The 21,142-nt window shown below is 39.1% G+C and overlaps 2 protein-coding genes across 2 annotated transcripts; both read right to left on the bottom strand.

Annotated features, from left to right (window-relative positions):
• Window positions 1–116: 116 nt before the first annotated feature.
• Window positions 117–11,386, bottom strand: pcyt2 (phosphate cytidylyltransferase 2, ethanolamine). Its single transcript, XM_023290379.3, has 12 exons — window positions 11,075–11,386; window positions 7,103–7,191; window positions 5,815–5,976; window positions 5,518–5,669; window positions 5,393–5,434; window positions 5,116–5,254; window positions 4,941–5,023; window positions 4,602–4,679; window positions 4,087–4,152; window positions 2,633–2,698; window positions 1,472–1,560; window positions 117–1,363 (listed from the first exon to the last, which is right to left on the bottom strand). Exons 1-12 carry the CDS (start codon window positions 11,200–11,202, stop codon window positions 1,246–1,248), a joined length of 1,212 nt encoding a protein of 403 aa, XP_023146147.2. The 5' UTR covers window positions 11,203–11,386; the 3' UTR covers window positions 117–1,245.
• A 1,320-nt stretch (window positions 11,387–12,706) lies between these two features.
• sirt7 (sirtuin 7) lies at window positions 12,707–21,112 on the bottom strand. Its single transcript, XM_023290382.3, has 10 exons — window positions 20,869–21,112; window positions 20,605–20,742; window positions 18,600–18,704; window positions 18,446–18,516; window positions 18,280–18,352; window positions 18,091–18,189; window positions 16,712–16,948; window positions 16,242–16,322; window positions 14,977–15,083; window positions 12,707–14,434 (listed from the first exon to the last, which is right to left on the bottom strand). Exons 1-10 carry the CDS (start codon window positions 20,971–20,973, stop codon window positions 14,230–14,232), a joined length of 1,221 nt encoding a protein of 406 aa, XP_023146150.2. The 5' UTR covers window positions 20,974–21,112; the 3' UTR covers window positions 12,707–14,229.
• Window positions 21,113–21,142: the final 30 nt, after the last annotated feature.

Below are 21,142 nucleotides of genomic sequence, written 5' to 3'. Positions count from 1 at the left end.
GAGATCTCAGGACTCAGGCTGCACACATTATGCTGCTGCAGTAAAACAGCCATCGTGTGACTCTTTTGCCATGTTAGCTATTTATTTAATAAAGTGAAAATTATGCAATATAGTGATTGAAGGGTTGTGAAAATTTTCACCATTTTAATATTAAAAACGTCTTTATTCCACACACTGCCACCACCACACCTTCCAACCCACAAACACACAGTTTCACACCATTAACAATTCACCAACCAGTATGCTCCATGTAAGGACAGGAAAACCAGTAACTTTCAATGTCTGACAGTGAAATTGGGTCCCAGGTCTTTCACTTCTTGGATTGTCTTGTGAAAAAGGAGAACAGACAAGAGACATTCTCATTTTCTCAAAACATATTCCTTGAAAGAAGAGTGAAGAATGAAGGAACCAACAGTTTTAGCAACAGCTGCAGAGACACTCCAGTAGTTTTTACTGAGTGGAATCAGAAGTTAATACAATTCACAGCCCTTATACAGTTTATAGCTTTAGGAATGAGGCACTACTGTCATTTACAGCACAAACATTCACTCATTGAACTCACTCAACACTCACACACACATCCGGTGCAAATTCAGGTAGATAAAATCCACAGGTAAAATTATTAGGCCATTTCACAGATCATTTAACATAGTAATAATGGGTTGTTTTTTTTTTAGGATGGACAAAAACAAATTGATCTCTAAAAATGAAAATGGGTTAAAACAGACCACAGTCAATTTTACTAATGACACTTCTAAGACTGATCATTAAAACTAATTTGGTTAAAAACCTAAAAACATATCTGACAACAATATTTGTCAATAAGTTTTGGGTAGTTACAAACCTAATGTACCACATCTATACCTGCACATGGACATGTAGTGTACGAATTCAAGGACAAAAACAAAACATGACTGAAGATAAAATAGTTTTCTGAGGAGGAAGAGACAAGTAAAGGGATTTTTGCAGGTTAAAACTGAGCACATTCTTGGACTCCTCGTATTATTGTCTAAAGGAGATCTGTTGGAAATCCTTTCAGACTGGAGTCCACTAAAGACAGAAGCATAATGCCTCAATGAAGATTAAATGCATGATTTTGCACCCAGTGGACTAGTAGAGAGACCGACTGGCCAGGTCCACTAGACGACGACATGGACTCTCCGTCTGAGTCGGCTGAATCCACCTTCTTAAAGCTAAGTGTACCTGGACGAGTTAAACAGACTCAGGCTCAGGTTTGAGGTCTCACTAATGCGCAGCCTCAGCTGCAGCTTCACTCTGATCCTGCTGCTCTCTCCTCTTCATCGCCTCGATCACTGCCATCTCCTTGGCCTCCTTCTTCTGGTTCCTGGCCTCAAACTGCAGCCTGTGAACAACAACAGAGATGTCAGTAAACACAGAGTGAAGACAAACAGCAATCACTACAGAGAGTTAAAATGCAGATGGATGATATTTTTAAAGGAGAGTCTCTGACCTGTTTTCAATGATTCTCTGGACGATATCATCAGTGGTGAGGTTGTTCCCACTGTCAATAGTCTTGAATATTCCCCTCTTCCTAGGTTCCTGAGGGAAAAACACACAACATCAAACCAAGTCAAGACAAAGTGAATCTGTCATCTGCTGCGACTAATGAGGTCCAACCTGCAGTATTTGATGGCAACTTTGAAGCATGGCATCATCAAAACTCAACTGTGCAAACTGAACGCTACACTGCCACCCTTTGACCACACAGGGTAATGATGTGAATCCAAAGTGAGGCACACTAGACTCCTAAAATCTAATGCAGACACTTCTGATCTGGTCTTTAGCAACAGCAGAAGTCCCTGGAAGTGACTGTGACCACTACAAGCTCAGGATCTGTCTTAGACACATGTAGTTCATAATGCTCATCTTTAGATTTATGCATATTGACAATTTAACCCCAAATTGTGTTATTTCTCTGTATTGTATCTCTTCTGCTTGTTGTGTTTGTGCAGGATACATAGATGCACCAGCAGTCTGACTTCTACGGTAAGTGCTAATATTACACACAATGAGCAAGTTAAAGACAACAACGGACAAATGTGGAGGTTTCATGGAGTGCCTGGACATGATCAGAGCAGTGGCCAAAACCACCCCACATCAGACTGTTTGAGCTTAACCTGATTACCAGTGTGTCCTTGAGTGTTTATGGTGTCAAACAGTTTACATCCATCCATCCATCCATTATCTATACACCACTTAATCCTCACTAGGGTCATGGGGGGGGCTGGAGTCTATCCCAGCTGACTCAGGTGAAGGCAGGGGACACCCTAGACAGGTCACCAGTCTGTCGCAGGGCTACATACAGAGACAAACAATCACTCTCACATTCACACCTACGGGCAATTTAGAATAATCAATTAACCTCAGCATATTTTTGGACTGTGGGAGGAAGCCGGAGTACCCGGAGAAAACCCACGCATGCACAGGGAGAACATGCAAACTCCATGCAGAAAGATCCCGGGAAAGCCGGGACGCGAACCAGGGACCTTCTAGCTGCAAGGCGAAAGTGGTAACCACTACGCCACTGTGCAGCCCAAAACAGTTTACAGTCTTGCTAAATTAATGTGCTACTTTTTCATGAACACTGTTTGTTAACAAACAAAGTACTTACAGCGTAGGGGTCTGACCCGTCCTTGTCTGGAAACACCTCTGTCTTGCCGTGACACACAAGGTCCACCTGCACAGAAATACAAAAAAAACCTGGATAAACCAACAATCATCAAGCATAGAGAGATTTTAAATCTTTTAGTATGTAACCAGTCTATCCTAAATCTGACCAGAAAACCTGTTGTAAACTCTTTTTTAATAATCACACATTACTCATCTAGATGACTAAAGGAAAATGTCAGGGCATGTGTCCATGTAGAGTTTTCTCTGGCAGAAAAGCGCTGAAATGATGCTGCGGAGGACTTCGTACCGACACTTCATCATAAAAGCAGTGGATAAAATGTGTGGGATTTGTTTCTATGACAACAATATCTTGACAACATATCACCACTCTAACTGCCATCGTCCTGCACACGAGCTTCACCTTTCGTGATAATTTTTGTCTGACATATAAACATACAGCTCGGGACAGAGAGACAGGACCAGAACAAGCTTCACCTCCAGTTTTTTTTTTTTTTATTATGAAGGTCCTGCTGATATGACTAATATCCTTAAAAGGAGCAACAGTGATGATACTGGTGCCTTTCTGAAAAGTTCTGAGGTTTTCAGCTAAAAGTGACTGCTATAAAGGTGAAACCCCCTGGTAAAAGGGCGGCAGTGCTTTTTCACCAGTTTAACTGAAACGCTCGATCATAAAAGAGACCATGAGAGTGAATTTAATTACAACTAACTGTAACTTCCTACAGTAGCAATGTACTGCCTATGTGTGACAGAATAATATATTTGATATGGTGGCCTTTCATTTCTGTTTAAATTGTACACAAGAGGGCACCAAATTGTTTCACATTTGTCTGTTTTTTACTACATGGCACACAAATGAACTACACTGAGAAATGCAGCAATGAAAAGTGATCAGTTGTTTTAGAATACACTGTTAAATGTAAAGGAAACTACTTGAAAAACATCTGTTGAAATAGTCTCCCATTTTATACATACTTAGCTAAAGTTGCATTCTAAATAAAGGAATAAGTCCCTCTTCACATCTGAAGCCAGTCTTTATATCTTTTGTCATATTTGCATACATCGCCACAACCAAAGTACAAACTGCACTCCAAGGACTGCCTGGTCATGTGGGCATCAAAAGCATGTACAGAGTTTGACAGAAGACCTCTGTAGTGGGGAAGTATATCTGTTAATAAACGTTAATTACGTTAATCATAAAATTACAGACACCGGTCATCCTAACTAAACACAAAGTTAAGAACAATTTAAGAAATGAAATGGGACAGTGGAATTGCTTGAATGTGTGCTTCAGTGTGTGTAAAATAATTATGGTACTATTTTGGCTAAGACTCCTTTGAGTTTCAAACTGAAAGAACCACCTATGTTAAAACAACTTATGAATAAACACAGTGAAAAATATGTGATCTGACTTAAAGCCATTCAAAGGCAACTCACCTTAAAATGATCCAACAGGTCTTTGCCCACTGCATAGGGAGCACCAATCACCACCTCTGACACATACTAGAGAGACAGAAGAAGACAACGAGAGAAAAAAAATGGTAAAAATATATATTTCAAACGGCTAAACAATTCAGGTCAGTCTCACACCAGTCAGCATTTTCTTCTCACATGTTAAAGCTTCACTAAAGAGCCCATTTAAATACAGGAGATAGCAAAGTTGCTTTTACTGCTCAAATTCTGTCAAATCCTGCTCTCTGTCATCAGGGATTGTGCAAAACTGACAGCAGAGCACAGCAATTTAGTGGTCTTAGGGTTGTGTAACATCCTCATAAGTAACACAAACACACAATGCAGATGGGGCACAGAGAGACTCATTGTTATAGACTGATAGCTGGCCAGCAGGAATGAAGGGTCCAGAGCCAAGTTCAGCAACAGCGCTGTGAATATCTGGTGAAGAAATGCATCCCGCTGTGCTGAACATTCAGCTGTCTGTCTCTGTGTGAACTCACCCGACAGGCCAGGACACTCAGGGTTCTCTCGTGGATGTTCATGATCGGGTAGTTCTTCCCTTTGTAGCGATTCACTTCCTGACAATGGCAAAGACAAATACAATGAGGAGATTACAGTCTACTTATACATTTTCACCTTTTAGATGTTTCACTGCATAAAAAGGAAAACAATAAGTTTAGGAGTGGCTTACACTCTCAAAGTGCACAATTCAAGTGTGAGCTGCTCTTGCTTTAACTTGTTGCAAAGGTCTCTCCTAAAAGTTGCCGACACAGCAGAGAGGGAAGAATTTCGCATCCTTTTGTGAATGTGTTGTCTGAGTTGTATGTATTTAGGTGTACCTGGTCAAAGTGCAGACCTACGATGACATAGGGCCTCTCCGCCTGTTTATAGACCATCTCTAAAAAATCAACATGGCCAATATCTGCAAAGGATTTGTGGTCAAGGGAACAACGCAAACATGTACGCCACAGAAATCTTAACCCAGATCTGGTTATTTCCACACGATAAGGATACGGAAGAGGTCAAATGCTCCCGCCACATAAATGATGGTGTCTCCAGGCTGAGGCTCCTTTCCTGAGGCGAACTGGATGATCTTCTGGGATGTCTGCAGGAACTGAGACACTCCTGTCCACGGACTGTGGCCTTTGGGACCCTTGAAGACAACAGAATAAACAGTACTGAACCCCACTGACCCACTCCTATCTTTGGGCTGATGTGGTAAAGCCTGTGTATAATAAATATTACAATTTCTTGACATGACAGGATTATAGTAACAGAAAGTCAGAAGTACCTTTCCAAAGTTGTCTGCGTGCTGCTGATAATCTGGGTTATCCTGCAGAGAGGAAGAGATTATAGCAACACAATATAAAATAAACAATCACTGTCCAGCTACTAAAGACAGATAAAGAAACTCACCAGGTTGCTGTGGTGGGCTTTGGTCATGAGAAGCATACGTCCCACCACGTCCGTGGTGGAAACACCCTGTGTGCGCTTACATTCCCGGTAACGTCCTGCACACTTCACCTCTTCATATGTGTCTTTGCCGTCAACGGTCAGTGTGATGTCATCTAATAAACACAAGGCATCATCTCATCACATCTGGAAGCTTCATCACATCATGTACATTTGTAGGCATGACTGTTGAACAAAATGTGATCCTCAGTGTTTTAAGTCATCAAACAGAAGTCAAAGAGCAGATTTCAGCAGGCGTACCTCCATGCACACAGAAGTCACAGTTATATTTGTCCAGAGTCTCCAGGGTGGTGACATAAGGTGCTCCTTCTACTATCTCATCCACCCACTTGATTGCCCGAACCATCTTGTAGCGCTCTTCCTGAGTGAAGACCGGAGGACCCTTGTGCTTGGAAATCTCGGCTTTGAAAACACAGTTTAGAATAAATAGATTATTAATGGCACATAGGTGGTGTAGCTAATGAATAATGTAGGTGGTGGTTGCTTTCAGTGTAGCTCTGTGTATCTTACAACATCTCTTACAATGCTGCAGTGAAAATATACAGGTCATCTGGCAAAAAATACTGAGTTCAAACTATGGCCATATAAACAACCATAGCTTCCATCTGTGTTCTACACTCTATTATTAAAGTAAATATAAACATTTACATCTGATTGCTTTTGAGCCTCTTATCAGTCATCAAATCCGTCTATGAGAGAAACCTACAATCAACAATGGAATAATTTTTCATGATTATGGAAATAGTTGGGTCAGATTACTTTGAAATGCAGTCAGTCACTGAAAATAAATTATACGTTAATTTTTCTAAGTGGAAACAAATGTAATCTAATCTGAATATTTTTGAAATGCTTCAAACTCAAACTCTGAAAATACTGCACCTTTTACTAAAACATGCACAGAGCCACAAAACTTTGAGTTCCACATATCTTTTTTTTCTCACTGAATGGTTCAAAACATTTTCAGTGCAAATAAAATACATTTTGTGTTTGGATTTACATATTACACTTTCTCAAATCACAATAAACTTAGAAAAATAGCGTTGGCACAAAGCACAAGTGTACTGTGTGTATTCTACAACATGCAGGATGCTGTTTTCTTTATGCAAGTCATTTTTCATCAAAGCCAATATTGCCGAGAACTGAAGGTTACTTTGAGGGACTCAGTCAATTATTAGAAAATTGGCAACTACTTTAGAGGTCAGCTTAGAATACTTTCATTGCATTTTTCAGCATTTTCTGAGCATTTACAACCCAAAAATCAATCAATTAAAGGAGAAAATAATTAACAGATGAATCCATAATCATTAGTTGCAATCCTGTACAAAATAGTTCAAAATAAAATCTACCTCAACCAACTACAACAACAAAATCTTTAATTTTAATGCATGACTAATAACAGTAACAAGCAATATAATAGTCTAACAATCACTGGGAGCATTCTACTGAAATGAGCACTTTTATTATTTTAAGTACATTTTTGTCATTTCCATCACTTAAAATATTCATATCAGAATGTGTGCAGTCTTACCATCTGTATGCACTCCTGCTATGAGGTAATCTCCCATTGCTTTGGCCTGACGCAGCTGGTTGGAGTGGCCATAGTGCACCATGTCATAGCTGTGGAGACAGAAAAGTGAGACGTGAACGTCATCAGCATGGAAAAGAGTAGCTGATGTGTGTGCTCAGACAAAATATGACACACAGATCAACACAAAACAATAAAGGGTGTGTACTATTAATACCCTGCAGCTTTGAGCTTTCCACCTGAAGCTCTTCAGGCTCACAGCATCATTGTCTTTTAAATATCTTTTAAACATGACCTTGCAGGATAGCTTTGATCGTTAAAATGTTGTCTTATTTTTTTCTGTTTCTACAGTGACATCACCAATAGAGCACACCGAATGGCTTCTCTAAATCATGCTGTTTAGATCTCAAAAAGGACACTGATGGATTGTCAAGGTGAGTGAAAATGATAAAGGTTACTGGGAGAAAGGTAATATTAACAGGCACACTGTCTACCATGTGCCAGAGTTCATTTGCTTTCTCTAACAATTAGTAACTTTTACTGCTAATGTTTGTGTTGGCTTGCGTTGTAAAAAAGGAGGAAACAGGAACTCTTCCCCCATTGCAACATATTTGAAGTCTTAGTTGATCTTAACCTAAGAAAAACTATGTCATTTTCAGTAGTATTTATTTATCTGTAGTAGTGGTGGGACGCGATTAAAAAATTTAATCAAACTAATTACAGGCTTTGTAATTAATTAATCGCAATTAATTGCAATTCTGTCAAATAGCAATATTTGACACAATAAGTGAAGTTTTTCAATTCAAATAAAATTGTGGTTGACAGTTGAATCAATGAATAGACATATACGTGTTTAGTTTAAAATTTATTTTAAAAAACGAAAATGGGACATATAGAAAACGTGATTTTGATGACTTAAAGCCTGAATTTAGTTGTTTTTTCCACTGTATGGCACATACAATCAGCATAAGTAGTACAAGGAGCTTCAGAAAGTTGAAAATCCAGAGATTAATTCTGTTTTCATCTTTTCTGGGTCTGATAAATGGTGTAATTTTGATTCTGATTTGTTTCTTTTTTTTTATAGGAATATTAATTTTTATTTATGTAATTTTTCCTAAACAAAAATTTTATAATTAAGTTATTAAAAGAGATATTTTTGTTGTTTAGGTTATTACTCCTCGACGGAGTAAAAACTTAAACCACAAAAATGTTTCATGTCTATTTATCTGCATTTTTCATCTGTCTGCTACATTCACAGATTACTGCAAATCTAAGTGCAATTATAGCGATTTTATTCAACATTTTAAGACTTTCTGTAAACTCAAGAACTGTCTAGAAAAGTGGTCTATTATGGGATGGCTACACCGTTAGCATGACTCGTAGCTAACGTTAGCTCTGGTGCTAACAGCAACATGTTTTACATTGAGGTGAGACCATCGGCTTGAAGTGACGCAGTGATCAGAAAACTCTTAGTTGTACAATTTGCACACAACCAGGCTTTTATCCAAGCTGCCATCGGGAAGATTTTTAAAAGAAAACCTTCTGCCCAACAAGCTCAATCTAGTCCTTCACTGTTCACCAGTGCCTGACTTCACTCAGTGATTCCTGTGCTTCTTCTTCATGGCTACAAACAGACTTTAGGTTCATTACCGCCACCTACTGGGCTGGAGTGTTCATCAGAGTTACCGGTGTGCCAGAGGAGGGTGCAATTAATTGCGTCATCATTTTTAACGCGTTATTTTCCCCGCCGTAATTAATTAATCTAAATTAACTCGTTACAGTCCCGGCCCTAATCTGTAGCTATTTAAGACTGGGATGTTGTTCAATGCCTCTGTCAAGTTTTCTTCAGGTTTTTTCAGCACCTTAAAGCTTCACTTTCCTACAGTTGGAAAACACTAAGCTCAGGAATATCCAGTCCAACCAGAGAGAGAGTAGCTTGTAGTTAAGAGTCTACATGAAAAACTATTTTAAGTAAGTTACTATCATGTAATGGTTCAAATTACCTTTTTATAGTGTGCTAATTTAAAATCTAAAATGACATTATAACCAGCATGGCTAATGCTAATTCAGGTATGCTTTAAGCTGAAATTAGCCCAGCCTCACAGTGATGTATATGCAGAGCAGTATTTGCAATGTTGTGCACAATTACTACTTTATTGCTGCTAATTTTTCATGCTGTGCATGAGATGGTTACTTGCAGATCTTACTACTATTTGCAGCACATTCACTATTATTACAGTTTAACAAGTTCGGCGGTTTTAGTTTTTCCTGATTGGTAATTTGTGTATGTCTCTAACTTTGCAGCGCTGAACTGCAACTTTGATAGTTTTAGGACAGCAAGAGAGAAAAAGTACATATTGTTAATGTTTTTTTGTATTGTAAAGTTAAAAGTATACAGTGTGATTATTTACACTCTATAGAACATAATACAGAAAAACATTTTTTGGGTAATTTACAAATGGTATCATTTCACAGTTCATCCAGCAATAAAATACGCTCTAGGTGCTATCTCTGCAGCACATGTAGGAAATTACGTACAGCTGGGGAGACTGTGGTGCGGAGTCAATGGGTGTCTTCTCAGTACGTTGCTAACCAGTTTGTCAGTATTACCCCAACATATATATTAATATATATAAATATAGGCCAATACATCAATATCTGAATTTTTCAGACTAAAAATCAACATTGGCATCGACTCCTTAAATCCGGTCAGGCTCCAGCTTTGACTACTGCACATTTATTTGGGCTTTTGACACTTACACTTAACTGCTATCCAATGAAGAGTCTTGCAATATTTAGCCTCTTCCTTCTCTCCAAGTTTCCTGTTGTTTTTCCTGGTTGGCCACACATGTTTCATCTGTTATTGCACATATATTTCCCCCTTTGGCCCCTCAGAAAAGAGTGAGCCCCTATCCACCACACCAACGTGCCACTTTTGCAATCCACTGAAAAAAACATGTTCACTATGTTAGATATTTATAACCACCACACGACGGTGGGTCATGTCAACCTAGCTATCAGCAACCTGGTATCCAGGAATGAGTTTGTGCATTGCAATTGAGAAGTTGGTTGTCCACTCTGCTGCAGAGAAATCATGAGTATATAAGAACAGAGTATATATAAAATAACAACAACAGAGATATGCCTGAGTGGGCTCTGAGTTGCACAAACTCAAGTGTTACTGACAACCTGACAGATAAAGAGAGTAAATAAACATCCATGAATAATCTCAGTGTAATTTAAAGGATTCATCGCTACTAAAAATACACTACAAAATACTAATGGCAGGAATTCAAATGAGGACAAAGACGGGGATAAGATGCACATCAAGGGGATACAGATTAAAGCAGCAAGACCTGACACACTCAACTTCACTTGCAAGCAATCTCAACCAGCATCTGTAACATCTGCACAGGCTTCACAAGTTTTCATTTGTACGTTCTTCTTATCCTTTAAATAACCATAGTTTCAGCTACGTCTGGGTATATTTCACACACATCCTTTCACAGTTAAAAATGTCGTTCATAAACTGAGCAGCGATGTGAGGTTCTGAGGCTGTGGACAGGAAAGACATTGTCCCCAAATCACACCATGCAATTGTGCCATAAATTCTGATAACAGAGCAACAAGTTTACATTTACAACTTCTGAATGAAGTTCAAGCAAAACACACACCAACATTAAGAAACGTTGCACTGCTACAAATACACTATGGCATGTTTTGTTTACATTTAAATAAATACAAACAAGACGTATTGAGAGTGTAGTGAGCAGTAAATAACGTGTACTTTAAACCAGTAACGGTAGTAATCGTTAAATTCCTGTTGCTAAGTTATTAACTGCTAAGTAGCTCGCTAGCTAGCATTAGCATGCTAGTCCGACCAAGTGTTCCCGCTGTGTTACATAATGACCGCGTACAAGACAGTATATTGTGGACAGTAAACCGACATTTAGTCAGCTGACTACACAGACTCACCATCCGTCACACCACAACCGGACAACCCGCTTCCTTTTCTCCGGGCTGCACGCTGAGGCACCCGGCTTACTGCTGCCGGCTTCATCCCGCTGATCGCTGCCGGTGGCGTGGTGACCGTTTTTGATCATTTCGACGGATTCAGGCAGCGAAGTTAGTGGCAGTACGATTAAAAACAAGAGGTAGAGTAAGTCTGCAGGAATTTAAGTGGTTAAATCCAGGTTTCCAGCAGTTAAAAGACTATTTTCAAGGGCGTCTTGATGTGTGTCAGACAGAATGACAGTAACCCGGCCAACGCCTCCAACTCTACGTCATATCGAACGAACCGTCTGACGTTTACGTACCGATTGCATAATCACGCAGGTCACGTGATAAGATGCAGCCAATAAAGAAATGTCAACTAAAAATACTTTCTCTAAGTACTTACCAGTACTTTTCCTATGTACGTTTACTTTTCTTTATTACACTGTAGTTACACTGAACAAAAATTCAAACGCAACATGCAAATAGTCTGGTTTTCTGACTTGGAGAAAACGATTAAAACTCTAATTTCTATTGTTATTGTCAGAAAAGCCAGTTGTGCACAAAAAGTTTTTGAGCTCTTCAGCCAATGATAACTTCTAGACCTTTAAATTAATCCCCACTCTCATCAGATGTGGCTTTAAAGGACAATGATCAGACAGCACGGCCAGCTCACAGACTCTCTCTCAATACCACAGATAATAAGAGAAAGATGACAACCGGCTGTTGGCAATTGGCATGTTGGGTGCTGGCATATCGGTTAAGGCTGTAGCCAGACACTTGAATGTCCACGAGGCCGCCATTTGTGGGCTTAGTAATTTTTTCAGACAGCAGGTTATGATGCCACATGATGCTCTAGATGTCTGACAATGTGACCGTTACCCAAAATGTCAAGTCCTTCAGGAAGAGTGGGACAACAGCACACAAACCAGCATCGAATGCCTTGTTAATTTTATGTAATACTGATGTATGAATTCTTATTAACTTGTCGTTTTTGGTCTATAATCTAACTCTCCATCTGCCCATTGTTATTTGCCCAGTTTAATGGAAGAAGTAAGATATACTCTCACAAACAATACTGTGAAGCCAGTTTGTCTTCATAGTGAACAAAGGTCTATCAAAATGGTTAGGCAGAACCCTGAGAGGCTGATGATTCTTCAAATTTGTATGGGTTTTGACCTTAAACCTTTTGCTCTTGTCTCAGAAAGGCTTGAGTTGCATACACGAGTTGATTTGTAAACACCTCTGATGGACATTTGCTCTTTGTGAATTCACTTTTTGGCAATTTCTACAATGGTGTTTTTACATTTTGGGATTCACTTAGCATTTGAAAACTTCTTCCACCACTAATAAATACAACTAGAACATTATTATTTCAGCTAAACCAGGATGCTTTGAGAAATATGAAACGGCAAAACAAGTCAAATGGCATCACTTAATTCCTTAACACACATAGGCACAATATTTAAGTAAACTGTGTCATAAATCCTATGGTAAGTTTGGTATGTCACATTCACCAATGAAAAAGCAGTTTAATTACACGATAAATCAACAGGTAAAGCTAGGGTACAAACATTACTCAGTCAGTCAAAGCAAGAGTCAGCACAATAAAAATTAATAGTATCATGATTTATTGTGTCACAAATATATCAGTTCTTTTGCAAAATACATGAAAAAACAAGAAGTTTTCACATTCTGTTTGAGCACTGGTTTGAGTTTTAGGAATGCTGAGCACTAGCTTATCATGATTAGTCTTGTCACATTAAAACTCCTGACACTTGATGGTACATGAAGTGATTATTAATACTACGAGACAATACCTGAGACAAAATAATAAACAACTAATCTGGTTGTTTCCAATCACTTCAGTAAACAGTAACTTAACATAATAAAATCTTTCAAATACTTGCAATCTTCCAAAGCTTGAGTTATTAATCAAAACTCAAGCTTTCCTTCCTACACTGCTGTAAACGAAATGAGATAGAAATGTAAACATGAAACAAATTCAACAACTTCAGTAAACCAAGATACAGTAGAGGCTGTACTACAGAGCCTGCAAACCTGAGGATGGGTTACAGCAGAGCTAAAGTCAACTGTGAGTTCAGGAAATAATTTACCCAAATATCTCAAAATGAACAAAACCAATAAGCCATGTTTCAAAAAGGTACATTCAAAAACGCAAGTTCTGAACATCTGAAAAAAAGCACTATAAAAATATATTTTCCTCTCAGCCATACACATAGAAAATGTTGAAAGACTCGAAGCACAAAATTCAAAAAATTGGCTATTGGTATGCTGCCGTGTTTGTGCCAGCATTCACTACTCATTCCAATGAATGATACCATTTACCATGAGTATAAATATATCAATTTACCCCTTAGACACCAGTATATAATAATATTATATAGAATATTACAGTGAGCATTTTCCATCTAGTTGATGCTCAAACCAGCAGAATGTTGTACATTTATTTAGTTACTGAAATGCACCCGTTACCAGCTTGGCAAAAATCCATGAAACTGTGTTTAAAGTGATACTCCACAAAATATCTGACCTTATGAGGAAGAATTGCCACCAGTAAAACATGGCTACAAAAACATGATACTGTGTCGAGTTATACCACATATAGAAAAGGACAGCAGCAAAACTCATAATGCAGGAGTGTTTCCAAATTGCGTCACTTTTACTGTCCATTCTTACAGGATTAAAGCTTGTAAGAGTTGTGCTTCAGACAAGGAAATGTAATTTCTGCCACTCTTTAAGACTTTCAGTATTGGAATTGAATGGTTTCATAATGCTATGCTAGCTGCACTAGACTAAAATGTGACTCTGAGTAACCCAGCTAGCTCAGAACAGGAGTTGGATGACAAAAGCCACATTTAAACCCTGCTGTTACTTAATTTTGTACAAAATAAGAAATTCATGGTGCAAAGTGCCATCTTCCAATAGCAAATACCCAGTCATAGTTTTTCTTTCACACACACATGCACACACTGCATTCAGACAGACATATCAACATATAGATCAACAGCACCTTAAAGCTGACAGTCAAATGTGTCCTCGTCATGAGACTGATGTTTGAATACCTCATGGGTAGTAACTGGCCAAAATGTACAGAATCCATGAAGTTCCCACAATTATGCAGCTTTTTTCTTCTTCTTCATTCCTTTGCCATAGCCTCGTCCGAACCAGCCACCCTGCACAGATGTGACTTCTGTCTGCTCCTCGGGGTCAGCTGAACGGTCCTCTAGACCTGTAGGGGGCGCTATGATCTCACGAGAGTGACTTTTCACCTCCTCAGGTCCAAGAGGTGAAGCCAGATAGAAGATGGGGTCGTCGGCCCTGATGAGACAGACAGAAAAAACCTCAGCTGAAAGGGGAACAGATCTAAAGAGTTATGTGTAATCTTTTATTTCTTCTGTATGTGTATACAATTGTTCAAGAGAAATCCATGTACTGGATTTGACAAGGTTGAAATAATTTAGGGATATATGACAGTTTTTTTGCTAATATCTGACATTTGGCCAATTGTTAATAAAATATACACAGTGCTTTTCAAACATTCACATTCACTAGGCAAAATAGGAAAACCACTTAAACTTACATGTAAAACATGCCATATTTGCTTTTATGCAACTTTTCCGTCATATCTGCATGTCAATATTTAATTTTAAAGCCTTTATATGTGCCCATATCTAAGCTGATATTTCTATTTGAATTTTCTTAATGACACACTGGTATCTGTGCTCGAAACAGGAGACAAGAATATTTATACCCACTGTTAAAGGAAATGCCTAATTGAAGTACAGATGTTACAATAATAGAGCCAACATATTTCACATTACCTGTGTATATTAGATAAAATTGCTTCACGTGATCCTTACCTGTTGTACGCAGGAATCTGAATGTTCAGCTCTTCCATGAGGAGGCTCATGACATCGTCACATTTGCCATTAATCTTTAGCAGAGCGAGATCATCTTTTGGTGTCCACTAAAACAAAAACACATCCACATAATCGGTCATCAGAGCACCCAGACATTTATTTGCACCTCATTTGGTATTGTACTCTAAGATAGGCTAAGCTAAGGTGAGTTAAGGTAAGTGGAACTAAGGGAAGCTAAGGTAAAGTAAGGTAAAGTATGACAATCTTTATTATCCCCAGAGTTAATCTGTCCTGAAGTAAGTACTGAACACACAAACAAAAATTCCACAGTGGTACATAGTCGTCACACACACACTCCAAGCCACACAGACAAAAATTCACCTTGCACTGTTCAAAAGGACAACAGCAGCAAAAACAAATAAGTTTTTCCATCTGCTGGTATGGCATTTAGACAGACTGAATCTGTGAGTTGATGGCTGCAGTTAGTTTCACTGAACATGGAAAGATTGCGGTCAGGCAGGACTGATTGGGCCTTTGTTGTGGCTCTGTCTGTATAGTACAGGGAGATTTCAAAGTCTCTGTGATGTTACTGTCTCATTTTTCAGGGTAAGTGACCCAAACCAGCAGAATAAATGAAGAATTTAAACATATTGAAATGAGGTGAACCTTCTACTTTAATGCTTAAAGTATATGTGCTGGTGACCAATTCCCCCAAACAACATCAGTGTTTGAGTCAAAGGTCAGTTTGTTGTTAGTTATTGTCTACAGATACCTAAACAGTCTGGCCAATGAAAAGAAGAGAAATAAGTGGAGGACTCATTCTAAAATCATTAATCCTTTCTTTTGTTTTGTACACACTGATGCACAGGAACTGAGTGTGTCTTCATAACGACACCGACTCCCATTTGCATATAAAACAAATAAAAGAGGTGAGATTACACACCCTTGGGAGGAGCCAGGGGAAGCTCATCAGATAAAATGCCGTTCATTTTCATTTCCTAAGATCTGTCAGTAAAAAAGTCAGCCAGCTGTGTTTTTTAACCAGGTTCAATGTTGTAAAAGCTGGCAAAAATGATCTGCGAAAATGTGAAGTTGGGTACAGTTAAAAGCTGAGAAGTCAACAAAAATCTGCCGGTCATAACTCTATACTCTTTCCAGATGTCCCAGGACAACATCTGTCTGACCTGTAAACAAATGGTCTTTGGTCCAATTTACTCCGAGTTGCTCCCACGATGTCATCCTTTAAGATTTTCACAAAAAATTACCTGGAGGTTGACGATGTACAGTTTGGGCCTTTTGCTGGCTGGTCTGTTCATGCACCACAGACAAGCATATTTCTTCAGCACCTAGAAAAGCGACAAACAAAGCAGCATGAAAATGAGCCCTCAAATGCAAATCAAACATCACACATTATTTGTGAGACTACCTTATATTATTTATAGTGTTTAGACTGTACAGTATTACAATCTGGAAAAGTGCATTAATTATTATTCTTAAACAAAATGACAAAAATGGCATAAAAACACTTAGACTCTTATATGGGTCGTTTTTGACCCACTTATAGAAGAGTGAAGGGTCCAATCACTCGTGCATCTAAGGGTTGAAGTTATTATTGGCATTAATATGATTGGTAATCATAACTATAAACATAATGCTCGTCTGTCCAGCGCAAACTGATTGCTATGCAACACTTACTAAACCACATTACAGACTCACTGTGCTTCATCAAACCTGCCTTCAGACTGGAGCCTAAGCAGACGATAACATCTGCCATCTTGGCGGCCTCTGCAGCTCCTTTCCAGTTGAGAGGTTGTTCCAGGGTCCCACGTTCCCCGAAGTGCACTATGGTGTCTCTCAGTTCGCCGCCACAATGGCTGCACCTGCGTCCTGTCGTGTGGCGGTGCAGCGACGTCCGCTCCGTCACGTCAAATAAGCGTACGTACTCCCTGACAGGTGAACAAGACGTGCACACCTGAGGACAGAATGCAAAAGCAGCAGGTCAGAACAACTTGTATTCTTTAGAAAAGTGTTTCCCAGGAGAGTTTGCAATCTAGAAAGAACAATGAACAATGTCAAAAATGTACAGTCTTAACAATAATGCATTTTTTATTGATAATCTAAGTGTACAGAGTAACAGCTGCAGTCAGGACCATAGGTTATAGCATCATAGTACGTCTTCAGTGCATTCAAGCCAGCCCTGCTGTCAGTCTAGCTATCTGTCTCCCCAACACATCACATCCCCAAGCTTTGGTTTGTTTGACATTTGAGCTACTTTCAACCCTCTCACCCCCACATTGCTCACTCATCCATACACATCTTACACTGCTGATGCAACTCACCCCCACAAACCTCATTTGTTTATTAAATTATTCATTGCAAAGAGCTTTATTCACCCCCAGTGGGGCATTTTAAAAGTATAGGCAGCAGAGCAGACACTATACCAACCCAGAGGGTGGAATGAAGCGATGAAAAGTTAAAAATAAAAAACAACTGGAGAGTAATTTGCACTGAAACTTGGCTCTTCTCCACAATCAAGTGATGAAGTCATAAGACCTGGAGTTCAACCAGCAGCATTTCAAAGATGTGAGACACCTGAGAGATGAAATAAACACAAACATGCCTGAGTCTGAAAGGAAGAGTTTTAAATCCTTGTGAGGATCCTCTACTTTATCTATTGTTTCTCAGGTCTAGTTTTTAAAATAGTAATTTATTTTATTTGTTTTCACATTTTAATAAGGGTTTTTTCTTGTTTTTGCAAATGATATTTTTATTTGTTAATTTTCATGTTATGTTTCTTATCATTTATTTTACCTGGCTTTTTTCAAATGTGGTTTTATTTCAATCCTTTATGGTCCAAACTTGTTTTGCCTTCTCATCGTTTGATCAGTCATCTGTAAAGATCTTTGAACTGCACTCAAGTTTATGAAAGTTGTGATTTAAAAAAAAGTTTGATTGATTGGTTTATTGAGATGCTACTTCTGGGAACTGCACTGTAAATTCTTGAATATCCTGACTTTCCTGGAAGTTGGAATCTTTCAGATTCGATGTCACTAGAAACTGTGTGCAAGTCAGTCACAGAAAACTTAAAAAAGACTAAGGATGCATGTGCTTCACCTCGATAAACATGTTTCCATGCAGCTCAGACAGAGCATGTCTGGGTAGACCGCTACGCAGGTGAAGTCCATCACAGTTTTGAGACACGACATGCTTCACCTATATCAAAAAACACACACAGAGTACATGTAACCCTTGACAGAACATGGTGCACTACAACTATACGTGATCTATCAAGGTGTCACATACCAGCTTTTCTTTATGAAGCATCCTAATGCACATGTGTGTGAAGGTTGGCACTGCTTTACTCAGGTCTGATGAACTGTTAGTAAAAGAGAACACAGGAGGGGAGTTTAATTGTCTTAAAAAAAAAAAAAAAAGATGCAGTTCATTTCGCAACACAGTAAAGCCTCACCTAACAGTCCTTCCCTTCTGCAGCTGCGTCCACACCCCGTTAGGGCCCCTGTAGTCTGGGATAGAAGCTGCCTAAAAATAAACATAAAAGACATCATCAGTCATGTGAAAGTTAAAAAAGTTAACGGACGACGAGGAGGTAGAGTTTGGCGTACCGTGCTGATACCAGCTCCAGTGTAAATCACCAGGTGACTTGCTTGCTTGACTGCCACAGCAAGCTGCCTGACTTTACTTTTCAGTTCTTCAGCATCGTCAAACACCTGAAAACGGCAAAAGAAAACAAAGGCGTTTTAGATTTACGAACATAAACATCTCCTCTATCACTAAGTAAAACCCAGAGTAGGTTTTAATCAGCATAATTTTGTGTGTTCTCACATTAAATTTCTTTACTCAGCAAATACAAATGCTAATAAGACATGATTTGGTCACTGTGAGAATCAAGCAATGCAGAATTCCCAGTGAAACAATTTCAAGCTCCAAATTTTGGAGTTCTTGGAAACTTTCTTTTTTTGCATCAAGCAATCTGCTCTTGGGCTGAATTTGCTGAGTGTCCTTGACAAACTGGTAGTCATGAAAATCTCAGTCTCTTATTGATGATTTATAATTTATTTAGTGGAATGGAGATCACTTTAAATCATAGGCACCCACCACAATTTTTTCTGAATGCCATAGAGAGCTCTGTAGATATTTGCATGATGACAACACTGATTTCAGTAGCAAAGGGAACAGCAGACTCCAGATGTCAGAGATTTAAATGAGGCAGGTTTACTTCATAACCAGATTCTAATCATTGGCACCGAATCTGGAACCCCTGATACTAATTTGATGGACTTGAAGGTGTGGCAAATGTAGGGGTAAACTTCCCATGTAACTGATTTCAAGGTTTTTCTTGCAAAAAGGAATTTTTGGCAAACCCCAAAGAAAAATCACCAGTGTTAAAATGACAATTGAGAATAAGATTTTACATGCACTAAATATTAAAATATCTGGCTGCAAGACTAAAATATGCATCAATCGCATATAATGTTGACACCTCTTTTGTGGAGTTAAACAATGAGAATAAATGCAGACAAAAAAAAATTGAATAATATTTTATATACACAAACTAGTTTTGTTAATTGGGGTCACTTTTACTCAAGCATAGCGACATCTTGTTCATCAAATACTCAAGAATAACAGGGAGGAAAATTGATTTTTGTCAAATATGGCAACAGATTCTTTGCCTTTACTCTACACAGCTTAATCATGCTTACTGCTGTGCATAGCCACAAAAGCTCAATCTAAGTGAGGAAATCATAAAATCATTTTTTAATTTCATTAAAATTATGACAGCCCACAAAGGGCTGATGAGAACTTCACCTTCTGATCATGTTCTTTTACTTATGTGGAATACATGACTTTTTACATTCTGTAAAGTACAATGTACTGTTTTCTTTGTATTTAAGTACCTGTTCAAGCACCCTGCAAAAAGTCATCTCTATGCTAGTCACTAAGAAATCACTGAAATAACCAGACTGGCTTAATCATTCAGCTTAAAACAGTGGAGTTTTTATCTCTGATCTGACTGCAGGTCAAATCCAACTTAGCAGGTGTTGTGCCAGAAAACTGACTGCCTTATGTGGGAGCATCTGCATTATTTTATCAGATCTCTGTCCTACATTATAACATACCAAGGACTCATATAATGCAATTTCCCACCTAGCAAAAAGTGGTTCCCGCTACACTGTGACTAAAGTGAAGTTATTAATGCATCAACCTGACTTGACTTAATTCGTGGGATTTATATTTTAAAGATTATAGCCTACAGAATTACTGCAAAAGAGATCTCTGCTCGACTTTATATCTGTAAATCATGTCACAGTCTAGTTTCTCTACACAAACATATACAGTTTAAACATCAGAAACAATAGTACAGTATAGTATTACCTACAATCATAAATGTCATGTTTGATTACACCGTAAGACATAAATATTTCTTATTCTGTTACAAGAAACATTAAGATTTCTTGAGGGCATACTTTTTCCATCACCACAGACACTAAGTGCTGTGCATTGCTTATTGTTTGGTCCAGATAAAAGCAGCTTTAGTTGGAAATGCAGTGGACGATTTTTTGCCACAACAACCGGCTAGCTTCCTAACTCTCCGGGCCTGAGTCTCACCTCCTCCTGCTTCCTCTTCAGCACATTCCGGCGGACTTGTCTCTTGCTGAGCTCCTCCACGGTGTCTCTGTGCAGCAGCAGCACACCGGCCTCCTCCTCCGACCGCTCGGCCTCCGGTTTCTTCAGGACCCGTCCAACCTACGCGAGCAGAGAAGAGAACCGGGTCAGGCTGAGCTGCTCCGAACCAACGCTGCCATTATGAACTGCTATGTTAGCCTGCTAGCTTGTCACTAGCTTCTCTATATGCGCATTTTCTCATCTCACCAGTCTGAATATCTTCCTCTCGCTCTCCCGTTGCAGTAATTTGGCCTTTTCCAAAGCTTTTCTCTCCGTCCGTGAGGAAACCGCGGTGTCTGGCTCCTCCGACATCCCGTTGAAAATCAGCTGAGAAGCAGCTTTCTATTCAAAACAAAGCTCACAGCACCAGCGGCCAGCCGGGCCGGAGGTTGTACGTGTAAAGAAGAGAGGAGGCGGCGAGCAGCGCCCCCTGCTGCCGGGAGGCCGCCGATGCACCACTGTTTACAAACTACACAGCAAC

This window comes from Amphiprion ocellaris, chromosome 4 (genome assembly GCF_022539595.1).
Source record: "Amphiprion ocellaris isolate individual 3 ecotype Okinawa chromosome 4, ASM2253959v1, whole genome shotgun sequence".
Taxonomy (NCBI): Eukaryota; Metazoa; Chordata; class Actinopteri; family Pomacentridae; genus Amphiprion; species Amphiprion ocellaris.
Note: the sequence above shows the minus strand (reverse complement) of the source record. Positions and strands in the feature narration are given on the sequence as shown.